Here is a 12,604-nt window from a genome sequence, read left to right as displayed (position 1 = left end):
CCGGTGTCCTATCAGTGATGGGAGCCAGAACTCTATTGAGACATAGGTGGCTTCACACCAGCCTTTACAAATTCACACACGACGTCTTCAGGCCTCTTGGCAAAAGGCAGCGCAATGAGCGATGGCATTACTGTCTTTCACTGAAATACCTCCTGGAGGGATTCAGTGCGGGGACAATGGGCTCCCTTTGAGGACAGAGAGGGAAAAACTATTTTTGAGCATTTGTCGTGCATCTAGATGATTGAAAGTGTCGAAAATGCGACAGGAATTCACATGAACAATAGTGGCGAGTGGCAAAGACTAAAGACTTTTTATATGGGGGCAGGATAAGTTCAAAAGTATTCATCATAAGAAAAGAATAGGATCTTGTCTTTTTTTACAGCAAGATATTTAAGAGCTTATTAAAGGATTCCACATAAAGGGAATCACCCGCATGAGCTTTGGAACAGCACTTTTATCCCGGCGCATAATTGCAACCAAATTACAATAATTGTGCCAATTAAAGTAATCCTGAATGAGAAGAGAGCGTCATCTTAATGTTTCAGTACTTGGGATAAGAGTCTCTCTAATTAAGACTGAATTGCCTGGCTACATATTCACTCAGAGTGCGATTAGAGGAAAAAAAAAGTTTTGAAGTGTCCGAGAAGTGCCTGGCTCTAGTCACGTCTGTGAGAGGGGGATTGTTTGGTGGATGAATGCAGGGACAGGCCAATGAAACAGAGAGGAAGAGAGGATGAAGGGAAGAGAGGAAGAGTTGATTCTTCACAGGCTGTGACTTAACTAACAAAAGAATGATGTGAATCAAGATTTGGAGATTTTTCTTCACATAAATGTTGACAAACACAAAGAACAGCACTTGTAAACACTACAGATTTACCTGACAGCAATTTCTCTGCTCTGTTCCTGTGCTGTTTGTGTGTGTGTGTGTGTGTGTGCGTGTGTGTGTGTGTGTGTGTGTGTGTGTGTGTGTGTGTGTGTATATGCATATTTGTGTTTGCTGAACGTAGCCCTGCATCTCAGGGCCTGATTAATTACACTGATTCTCAGAGGAGTTGGGGGTGACATATGTTCTTGCACTGGTGTGAGAGCGAGGAGTGTGTGGGTGTGCTTCATGTGTACCAGTTTTATGTGTGATTAGAGGTGCGTGCATGCATGTGTTCAATAACTAATGCTCGTAGTGGCAAATAGTGATTGTTTCAGTTGCATGCATTGTGCAAGTGTGCCAACGTGTGTTTTTAAGTGTATGGCATGCAATAGTTTGTGTGTATTTCTGTATGGGGGTGTGTAATGAACAGAGGATTCAGGTGCAGCGCCAGAAACACACTCCTGAGTGCGGCGGGGGCATCCTGGCACAGACAGGGCACCAGATGTCAGAGCAGTGCAGGAACCTGCTCAGTGGACCAGTGACACTTTTTTTTCCAAAGCTGAAAACGGGATCTGGGCGTCCAGGAATAAACTCTCTGAGGGGTTGACTGAGCCTGCCCCCATACATCTTTAGGTCCAAATATGTTAACCCTTCAACCGAAACACAGAATCATTTTAAACAAATCTCTACAGTAAAAAAGTTAAAAACTAATAATCAGAGAAAATGATTCACACTGTTGCCTACAAACTACATGAACAGTGCTTTAAAAATCTCTGAAGGTGTGTCCAGAGATACAGAAGCGGACTGGTCATGTCCACTGATGTTGGATTCTCTAATACTCAGTGGTGGAAAAAGTACAGAAATTCTCATTAGAGGTACTGTTACATTATTGAAATATTATTCAACAACAAGTAAAACTACTGGTGTTAAAAAAAAAACCTCAAGTACAAAGTATTCTTCACAAAAACTATTCAGAATATTAGTTACTTCTTAACCATTGAGGTTTAATGCGTTATCAGTTAAAGGCATTCAAACAAAAGAGGTTTCTGTTTCTTCAAATCTTTACTCTAAATGATTCCTGCTGTTCTAGTCAGTGGTGACCGCCACCTCTACAAACCTGTGCCTGCTGCAGTGTTTTTGCTTTTTTTTTTTTTGGCCTTATGCCATGGTTTTCATTGTCCCGTTTGCTATCGGATAACCTTATTAGCTACAAAAATCCAGATTGGATATCAATTGAAATTGTAGGCCTAGTAATGGACAATAATTTTAAAAGTAGTTAAGTTGATTAAAGATTTGAAAAAATACTCATGTAAGTACAAGTACACAAAAATTTAATAAATCAGTTACAGTAACCTACGTTGTTCCAAATTGTTACTTCCACTCCTGCATGTAATAAATTCAATGCTAGATTGATTCTCAGCTCGGCTCAGTAGTTCTCGGTCTTGCCTAACACATCACAAAGTCTGCAACTAACAATTACTTCCATTATCAATTAATCTGAGGATTATTTTCTCAGGTAGTCAATTAATGACTTTATAAAATACAGAGGACATCATAATTTCTAAAAATGCAAGTTGACATCTTAAACTGCTTGTGTTGTCTGATCAACAGCTCAAAGATCTTTAGTTTACTATAACAGGAAATAATGACACTCAGTAAATCTTCACATTTGAGAAACTGGAACCAATATGTTTTTTGTCATTTTTACTGGAAAAATTACTTAAATGATTAGTTGATTATCAAAAAAAGCAATGTGTGAACATATTGAACTGTCTGACACTTAGCTATGTCTCTTACAGCTGGGAATATAATACATATCATTATACAGGGATTATGATTGATACTGTGATATTTTGCGATACTCTAAGTAAGGTGATATATCTTTATCTAATCTTAGGAAAACTGTCATAGTATTGGAACACACTAGCATGTTCAAAAAATATGGGTTAAAAAGTTTACTTTTTATGCAATCAGAATGGTCAAGACAGATAACAAAACTGCTATCTAACAGTCGAAGGTTTAAACACAACACAAAATCAACTATTTTCAGAAATCTTTGCATGTATCACTGTAACAGGTGCTGTTTGCCGTTTTCATGGAACATTGAAATAAAATGCACAAAGGAAGTGGGATGTTTGTGTTAACGTTTAGTGTCTAAGGAGTTACTTTTTGTGGCCAAAGGTAATGTTGATTCCTGGATTGGATAATCATCTCTAAACAGGACATCTGCAATTTCAAAATGAAATCTGGTTGTTGTTGAATTCACAACATGGCTCCTGACATTTAATGAAAACTAATGGGGATCTAAATACAGAAGAAAACATAACAAAGGTCATAACAACTGAGACGCGTCCAACAACAGTGTCCTTGAGAAACACCCAGAACCTGTTCTTGCTCAGTCACTTGAAATCATTCTACTGAAAAGCTCCCATTAAATGGCTAAATGTAATGTAATGACTCCAAACAACATCAAGAAAATAAAAAATACAAAAGCCCATTAACAGTCCTTGGAAATGGCAGGGCTGCTTTAAAGCAATAACCATGAAACAGGAGCGAGCTAGGTTAGCTGGAGTCATTAAGTCTCTAATGGCAGCTAAAACAAGGAACAAGTGACTCCTGAGAAGAGATGATACTGAGAAGGAATGAGATGATAAAGCTGAAAATGATAGTCACAAGGCTGCAGGCTCCAAATTCAATTTGCTAGTGATCAAAAAAACAGCATTCGAAACACAGATTTAGGGTTGTTAATTTGACGTCTACAAATATGAGGGTTGGTCCAAAACACTTCTTGTTTTGTTTTCTGTTCTGTTTCTGTCCTAGTGCAGCTGGGGAGGCCATGACGCTGGCTCACTGCTCGAGGTGTAATGTGTAGTTTTCCCTGCAGAAATAGTGAGACAAACATTTTAGCTACACTTTGTGTGTGCACGTGTTCATGTGCGTGTGTAAGCTTGATTGCTTTGAGCCAATATCTCCTACAGACAGTGCCGTCTTTGATACACAGTTCTTTTCCCCTTCTACCTTGCATTAGTCTGGGCAGCCCCCTGTCTTACCGTTAATGATAGAAATCGCTGAGGTTATTAACCGATTACACATTCTCCATCAGATTAGGAGGGCTGTACTGGCCCGCTCCCGCTACAGGAATTAGCGCTACGCGTTTCTCTTCACGCCGTGTCCTCCAATGACACTTCACAGCCCTTCATGGACGCTTGTTATTGCCAGGCAAGTTGCTAAAAACAGCTTTTAGCCGTTTTGAAAGCGTGTGTTAGTGTGAGATAGGAGGGAAGGTGGGCGTGTGTCTATTTTTTTCTCTCTTTTCTAGGAGCTCAGGTATATGCCACAGAGAGTAGCTGTCACCTTCATCTCTAAGAGGCACTCTATGTTACTCATGCAGTATATCTCTATTGTTTAGTAGTGCATGGGTTAATTTAGTTTCAATTTAGAGGGCTTGGTAGGGCTTAAAGTCTAAACTGAGACTGGCTCTTGACAACAATCAAATCTGCATTTTATTTTTACCTTTAAAAAGATTTATGTTGGATTTACAGAATATAATATTTCTGATGCTCTGTGTGCTGTGGTCCACTGAGCTGTAGCAAGCCTTACAAAGAGGAGAGGAGAGGAAGCGCATGCTGCCGTGTGACTGAGATGCAGGGCGACAGTTGACCTATAAGGGGCTGACTCACCCCCACGTTCACTTCACCACTAATATATTCACTTAGTAACGCTCAGGGGATGTGCAGTTCCGCTGTAATGGTTGAATACAACAACTCGTACACATGTATGCATGCTAAAACACAAAGCCCACACATGAGGTCTGAACCACGTTGGTCAGAATAGGAAAAAAAAGATGCTGACTATAAGCCACAGGAAATTGTCCACTGTTCAAATTTAGGCTACGAGATGGCTAGAAGATGTGATGTGTGCACATGTGCTGTGCATGTGCATATTCATATACACTGTAGAGAAGGGAAGCAAAGAGATGTAGCTATCCATTTCTCAAGCTGACAAACAGTCAGGAGAAGGGGGCCTGAGGTTCTGAGAGGACAGTCAAGTGCCTGTCCATTGCTAAGGGATAAAGACAGAATATCTCATCCAGAACAAAAAAGGGACCTAAAGAGCCTGAGATCATAAGAAAAGAGGAAGAAAAGAGCAGAGAGACAGAAAAGGATACACAGACAGAGGCCTGAGTCTTATCAGCGGAAGATTAGTGCAGGAGATAAGGCCTCTAGGCAAGGCGTTGTGTTTAGCCTGTTTGAGGCTTCCTGTCATCATCATTAAGGCCGCCTCTCCGACGACCACTGCGGAACAGAGCAGCCATTTGGAAAGTCGTCCACCAAAGAGGAAGATAAAGTAAGACAGAACCATGGGTCAACAACAAGATAATGGCTATATTGAGTTTAATGAAAAGTGTAAGCTCAATCCCATACTGTAGTAAAGGCACTTCAATCCAGGCTTCACAGTGGAGAAACACTGCAGAATTTTAAGTCGCTCCTAGTGTATAATTATAATCTCCTAGTTTTTTTTCCACTTCTAATTCAGGTCAAGTCAATTTTCACTTGCCCCTGTACAAACTGTCTTATTTCTAAGTGGTTGTCAAAAGACTACAATTAATTGTCATGTCCAATCTAGGGCTGAAATGTTTATTATACGTCAGAAAGTAGTGAAAAATGTTTGTCCCATTTTTTCAAACTCTAAGTTGATGTCTTTAAAGATATTCAATTAAATATGATAATAAACACAGAATATATATACATATTTGAGAAGCTGAAAACATCTTTCTGGCATTTTTTGCATGAAAAATTACTTTAATGATTAACCAATAATCATCTTTTAATTCTTGTTTCATTTTAAATTCTTTTACTAGCCTGATATAGCATTTTACTTGACCAGGGCAAGCAGGCAATCCTCATTGTCGAGCGCTGAAAGTATGGACATTTCCTTTAGGGTGTCCACTACACTAAAACATGATTAGGATATACACCAGGTGTAGTAACATATTTTTCTGTCTAAATTCACAATAATTGAAGGCAGAAATCACCATGTTAAGCAAAATAATCAAGTTACAGACACTTCTCATCTAATACCTTATACTCTGTCCTCTCCTCATATTTTTGCTTCCTTTGTGAAACACTTTGCAATGTTTACAAAAACAGATTATTATTATACTGTACATATCTCATGTAACACTTCACTGCCATATAAAAAATAAGTAATGCCTATTTTCCAAACAGCAAAAACCTCATCTAATGAGGCAGTGGTATGCCTTGGAGTAGGGGGAGGGACGGATGTCTGCTGAATCTAGCTGGCTGACTGGCTGACAGTAACGGTCTGTGACACTTCACTGCCGCAGGAGTCGTAGGCACTAGTGTATTGTGACAGAGTGCAACCTTTAAAGGCCAGCAACTGATGCACAACAGCACCCGAACCCAGCGACTCAGCCTACGTTGGCCCTCCTCCTTTCGTCTGCGGTGAGCACGCCCAAAAGCATCCGTGACCACACACACACAAAGGCATGAGCAGTCATACTGTTTACACACACACACACACACACACACACACACACACACACACACAGGCACAAGACTTTTTCCTTCACTGCTCAACCAGAGACATCTGAGGAGTGTCAATTGTCTCTTGTCCAGTTTTAAGGAAATGTGTCCCTGTATGAATCTGGAAGTGTCCAGGCTATAATACAGTCATCATGTGCCTCGTGCATTATGATCAATTACAAAATCTGTCTGTCAGTTGCCAATTAGTGTGGTGCTCACAGCCATTGGCAGTGACTGTGGACTAATGTAGCCCACACACAAAAATAAAATACTCTACTGCCACCTGCTGGTCAAAGGTACTTATACCACTATTTCACAGAGAAAACATCAAGAAAAAATATTACTTGACAACTCCAACTCTTAAAATTCTGTGTTGTATTTGTTTTTTTAAATCTCTTTCTCTCATGAAGGTCAGGACACAAGAGCAGCTCTGCAGCGTTTTAGTTATGATGTTGGGTCCTCATTTCCATTTTATCTTGTGTTACAGGTAGTCTCTGTCATGCCCCAAGTTAGAAAGAGAGTAATGGAAATACAATAAAGCAAGAAAGAAGAAAGGAAAAAAAGAATGAAACAAAGAAATAAACAATACAGGTGCACCTTGTAGATCAGCTAAGTAACTAAAGAAGTGGGGTTTTGTCCGCCGATGTGTTAATGTATGTTTGTACCTTTCATAGATGGTCTTGAGAGTGACCTGGTCAGACACTCCTTCAGTCTCTTCCAAAAAGAGGATGATCCATGATGTCCTGTAAGGCCACTCTTCTGTCAGGTTGATCCATGACGCCAGCCGGTCCCAGTTGAAGATGATCTGATTGGCCCGCAACAGACGACCTGTCAACAATAGTGCAGAGGATTAGTGTCCATAGAAATGGTCTACTCTTTCTTCCAATCTGCATGAGAAAACAAACATCTCAAGATTGAGCATCCTGTTGATTACTAATTTGTCCAGACTTGAGGTATTAAGAATAGAAAAGTGAACTTGTATCTATAAAGTTGTCAGTTTGAATCAACAATAAATGTCACAGAGATGATTTTACACAGGATGATATTGAGGCCTGAGCTACTTAAACATCCTGAAAGAATTTGATGTACTATATCTACAGTATAATTGATATGTATATCATTATGATTTCACTATTTAGACTTGTCTCAACTTTCACACTAGCTGCTCAACATAAAACTCTGCTGCATAGTGTCTCCTGTATATCAAACTCCTACTTGGTTCTCTTACCCTGGTGTAATCTGCCATCAATATATTGATTAATTTGTGTCCATCATTTATTAAACCAGTGCCATGTCAAAAAAAATGTTCAGAACACACTTGTATAAGCTGGGGTTTTTACAACTGTTCTGTTCCAATTCACACTCTGTTTAATAAATGGTATTTTTACTTGCTGATTTATGTTGTGTACTGCTAAGCATTTCTGTGTACTTCTATGCACTGTTTTGCTTGTTATATCGCTTTTATTGTTGAGTATCTGTTGCCATTTATAAACTGTATTTTCCTCGCTTTTTCATGCATGCATTATATTAACAAAAAACTCTGTAACTACTGTTTTGGAAAGTGCTATAAAAATAAAGCTTACTTAAATCATAACTTGTGGTCATGTCATTATTGCAAACACAAATAATATTCATTTTTAATTGAAATGCTTGTTTAGACTTGCAAGCAAAATGTTCTCTTCATTAAAATGCTTGGTTAAATTCACCGCCTCTGCAACCACATGTTGGCCCCTACTGGTCTAGAATTAAATCCCATCAGAGCTTTGTTTTGTGTTTTTTTTTCCTCCTCCATCCCCAGTAATATTTTCCCAGTGGCCGATTGAAGTTAACCATCCAATCCACTTAAAGGGGTTAAATTGGGGCTAAATAACTATGACATTGCTGTACAGACAAAATATTTTCTGTTAATATTACAAGATGAAGGTGGTGCTTAATTGGAATACGGTTCATTCTTTACCTGTGATAGAAACAATGTTGAGCAGCCTCCTCATGGTCTGTGGGCTGATGTCGCTGAACCAATCCTCAGTCACCAGCAGCTTGGTCAGGTCGAAGGACATCTGTCTGGTTATTGTCCTCTGCATCTGCCGACGCCGGTATGTGTCCTGAATTAAGCACAAAGAAAAAATAAATCAAACTTGTGAAATATCATAATTTTTAAATGTTTACATTAATCATGATTACAGCTGGCTTGGTTTTAATGTAACTTAAATCATCCGATCATGTGATTAAAGCGGCTACTGTCACTGTCACATTAGAAACAGAAAGCGGTAATGTTTTCACTGCCACAATTAGGAAATATAAATTATCTCAAGAAAAATCTCCTCCTGCTTCTTTTTACTACCAACTTACTTCTCACTGTAACTTTGCCTGGGAAAGTGTAAACACAGGCTGTTCTGGTTTGCTTGTGTTTTGATTCCAAGGAGAATCTGACCTCTGGCAGGCATTAAAAAAATATCCATCACATTTCCTCTCTTATGTAGGTTACATATTCATAACCAGTTAAAAAACTCTTTGTAGTACATTCAAGTGACCGGCGGTAATGCAGAATATAAATAAATCAGAATTTTGGAAAGAATAAGAATTGCATTTTTATTGGAGTTCTATGAAATAAATCCTGTAACAGTGTCAATAAAAGAAGTCTATTGGTGTGAAAGGAAAAGCAGGCACTGTCTTAGAGCCACACAGCCACAGGAAACATTTAACAGCAAGCAGTTCAGGGAAGTTGTTAAATGTAGATTTTTTTCAAAGACAACTTGAAAGAACAAGTGAAACAAGAGCATAACATTACTCTTGACACTTGCAGAGATTTTTATTACTTGTGCAACATCACTGCCGCAAGCTGTGCATCATGAGACAGGAGAGCAGACACTCAGTCGTCATGTGATCTCAGGCCATGTCACTGTAAAACTTTAAGCTTGAATAGATTGAGTAATACGTGCAGATGGGTGGATGGCGCCTCGTGTTCTCATATTGTTGACTTTGATGTAGCCTTTTTTTTTGTTTAAATGTACTTACATGCAACCCATTTATACATTTATGGGCTATTTTGCTCCAATTCAAAACTGAATTATCTTATTTTAGCAAGTCAAAGGAACCATTTCTGTAGCGTGAAAGCATTTACTGATTCTAAAGATAACCCCGCAAAGGTGATCAGCTTGTCTCTTAACTTCTATATCATCTATGTTTTCAAGAGAAAAACATCTAATTTCCTGTGACTGCAAATAAAAATCAAAGAGCCGCTGTCCAAAGCTGAACAGTCATGACACACAGGCGAGCTATTGACACAGATCTACCGGAGAACATCTGTGATGATATCAGACAGCTGCCGTGGTCATGAGCCAAGGCGAGGCTTTTGGTTGACTTTGAAGTCGAAACGCCAGTCTCATGACCTCTTTCTCAGAGAGATGAAACATATGGCCACCACTCAGTCAGAACTGGAAAGGTCTATCGTACAGGCAGCCCTGGGTGACTGACTTTCCAGTATATAGGGGCTAGGTATCATTTGGATTTTAACAATTCTGATTCTGCTTATTGATTTTGGTTTTTAATGATTCTCCATTCCGATTTATGTGAAAAGCTAATAACCATGGATAACTTACCAGTGGAAAAACTGAGCTAAGGTAACGTTGGCTTCCTGACAGTAACAACAGCAGTCTCTTTCAGGTTTATCAAGTATTTTGAGGTTCAGTTAGGCTACTTTACGGTAACAATAGAGTATCCCGTCCTTGTACAGCATTTTGTAGCACAGCATTTGCTAAACTGGGAGGAATACTCAAGTTATTGCCAAATTTGTGCTCATCACCTACTAGTCAAGCAACTTAGCAATGGCTGAGGAGGTTAATCGACAAAAATGCTAGAATCACGATTTAACAAGACAAACCCATGGGGTAAAGAAAGACTTGCACTCATTCACTTTGCATGTCTTCAGGCACAAATAAATAGCAAAGTCAATATGGTGACATATTTAATTTGAAACTCGCGTGAATAAAATTTGTGTAGGAATCAAGAAGCACAAGCAAAATGAAAATTTCTTGATTAATCCTTTAGAAATTTAATTTTTAAACTGATTCTTATTTGGAAACAGTCCTTGATGTCCAAACTTTTTTACAGCTTTATTGGCTCATTTGGCTTACTTCTGCTGCTTCCTCACTGGTCTAAGGAAAATGGTTCTGTTTTTTTCTTACAAATACTGAATGCTGAGATCCAGGTAATACACATTTTCCTTATAAAGGGTATTCATTTAATTCCTGTAACTGAAAATAAGATGGCAGAGATACTCCTAATGTCATCTACAACTTGAGAAGCCACATGAAAATGGAGAGCCACTAATTCATTTTCCCCTCCTGCCCTCATTTTAATCTCCACTTGTAGAAAGAGGGCCCTCCTGCCAAGAGCTAGCTAGTGGCGGAGGGCAAATAAAAAGAGCATGCCGCCTCATAATAAAAGGCCAACACCAATAATTGAGGGTACTAGATAAACCCGGGGTACAAACAAATGTCAAACAAACAAACAAGAGAGGGGGGCGGGAAGGAAGGAGGGGTAGTAGGAAGGTCTCGCAGGGGGGGAGGAAGGCATCAGCGACAGCAGCAGAGTCACTTAGCCTCCTGCCAGCAGACCTGGTGCCAGTGTTTTGTCACAGGGACCCACTGCTGCTAGGCCTTGTCATTAGGCTGTGGCAACGCAGCAGGAAGGATAAACAGTCATTACATCAATTACACCAGGAACCTTGGCCGCACACCGAGCACCTCTCTCTTCTCGTCTCTGTGTGTCTCCTTCTGTCCTCTGGCCTCTGCACTGCCTGCCAACACCACGCCTGTGCTGATCAACCCCCCCACACCTCTTCAGGGAAGAGGCTGAAAACAGAGAGAGCGGGGAAGGGTTTCTATGGCAGCATCTCTAACCCTAATCCAATGTTTGCTATTCAAGTTGTGGTGAGCTAACTGCATTTTAATTTTGTTTGATTAATGTCAGGACATCAAGCATTCGTTTCCAGATATTTCCAGAGTGTTGTGGGAATAAGTGTGGTGGGAAAACAAATTTATTTTATCTCGTTCTACAAACAATACATCAGCCTACATTTTAATTTTGTATCAAAAGCTTCTCTGCAATTTGTTATTATCGTTTGGCTTTTTTGATTTGATTGTTATGGGTTAGGGTGGGGTGTCAACTGTGTCTATTTAGGATGACAAGTAGAATACACATTGCTTGATATATTGGTCTTGGTATACCTAATTTTGATTTATTATAATCCTACTGTTGGACTATTATTGCAAGACTGTTATTATCATTCTTCAACCTATAACTCATATTGGGTCCCCAGTCACCTCAAAAAAGGGGTCTTTTGTTTATGTTCCTTGTCCTCTTAAAGGAATAATTTGGATCATGGAAAGTGGGATACATGAGATAGAAATATTGCTCTTTCTTGCTCAACCAGACTCCATTCACAAAATCAGTCACTTTACATCACAGAACGCAAAAGTTGTTGGTCTGCAGGGGGTTGGTTTGTTTATGTTATTGTGTGACTTCAGTGTTTTAGAGAGTTAGTTTGGATTCACAAAAGTCACACAAAAACATAAACAAACTAACAGATTGAGGCAGCGGTAGGCCAGCAACTCTAAAGTTCTGTTCATCCTTTAAGTCTGGTTGAGTGATAAACAACAATATTTGGCTCATATAAAAGTGGTTTCTCATCTGAAAAGGCTCTTTGACAGCAAGGTAGTGAAAATATTCTAAATACAGCATACACTTAAACTGATACTGATTTTTTTAGATGGCCCTTTTTTTTAAAGTGGCTAAATACGTTTTATATTGCTTAGCTTCCATGTCGATACTCCTCTGTCCTTTCCCAAGCTGGGGATGTGAAGATCACCATCCACTATAGGTAATACACTGAAAATTATAAGTACCTCTTAATCTAAACTATCCCTTTAAGTTAAAGAGCCTGAGTCTGGGCTGTGGGGCTGCAGACCCCAACAAAACACTGTATGTGATATTGGCCTATAAAAATAAATCTGAATAGCTGTTACCCTGCGGTTTAGGGCGGTCTTGCTGCCAAACTTGGCCTGATCTTGGCCCAGGCTGGTCTGAGACATCTTCCTGTCCATGTCGTCATGCCATCCTGGAGAGAGACATGAAGAGACAAACAGAATGAAAGCTGACCAATGGCTTTGGGGAAAAAAAAAACTTAACACCA

The 12,604-nt window shown here is 39.4% G+C and overlaps 1 protein-coding gene across 5 annotated transcripts in view; it reads right to left on the bottom strand.

Annotated features, from left to right (window-relative positions):
* Positions 1-12,604, bottom strand: part of kidins220a (kinase D-interacting substrate 220a) — a 68,902-nt gene that overhangs the window by 31,870 nt on the left and 24,428 nt on the right. For all 5 annotated transcript variants that reach the window (XM_084741899.1, XM_084741901.1, XM_084741902.1 and 2 more), the window contains exons 21-23: positions 12,438-12,529; positions 8,369-8,513; positions 7,077-7,239 (exon numbers count right to left, since the gene is read on the bottom strand). In XM_084741899.1, the coding sequence (XP_084598025.1) occupies positions 7,077-7,239; positions 8,369-8,513; positions 12,438-12,529 (400 nt within the window). The remainder of the gene's footprint in view (positions 1-7,076; positions 7,240-8,368; positions 8,514-12,437; positions 12,530-12,604) is intronic.

Source organism: Lutjanus erythropterus, chromosome 18 (genome assembly GCF_056507025.1).
Source record: "Lutjanus erythropterus isolate fLutEry1 chromosome 18, fLutEry1.hap2, whole genome shotgun sequence".
Taxonomy (NCBI): domain Eukaryota; kingdom Metazoa; phylum Chordata; class Actinopteri; order Lutjaniformes; family Lutjanidae; genus Lutjanus; species Lutjanus erythropterus.
The sequence above is the reverse complement of the archived record's forward strand: the minus strand, read 5'-3'. Positions and strand labels throughout refer to the sequence as shown.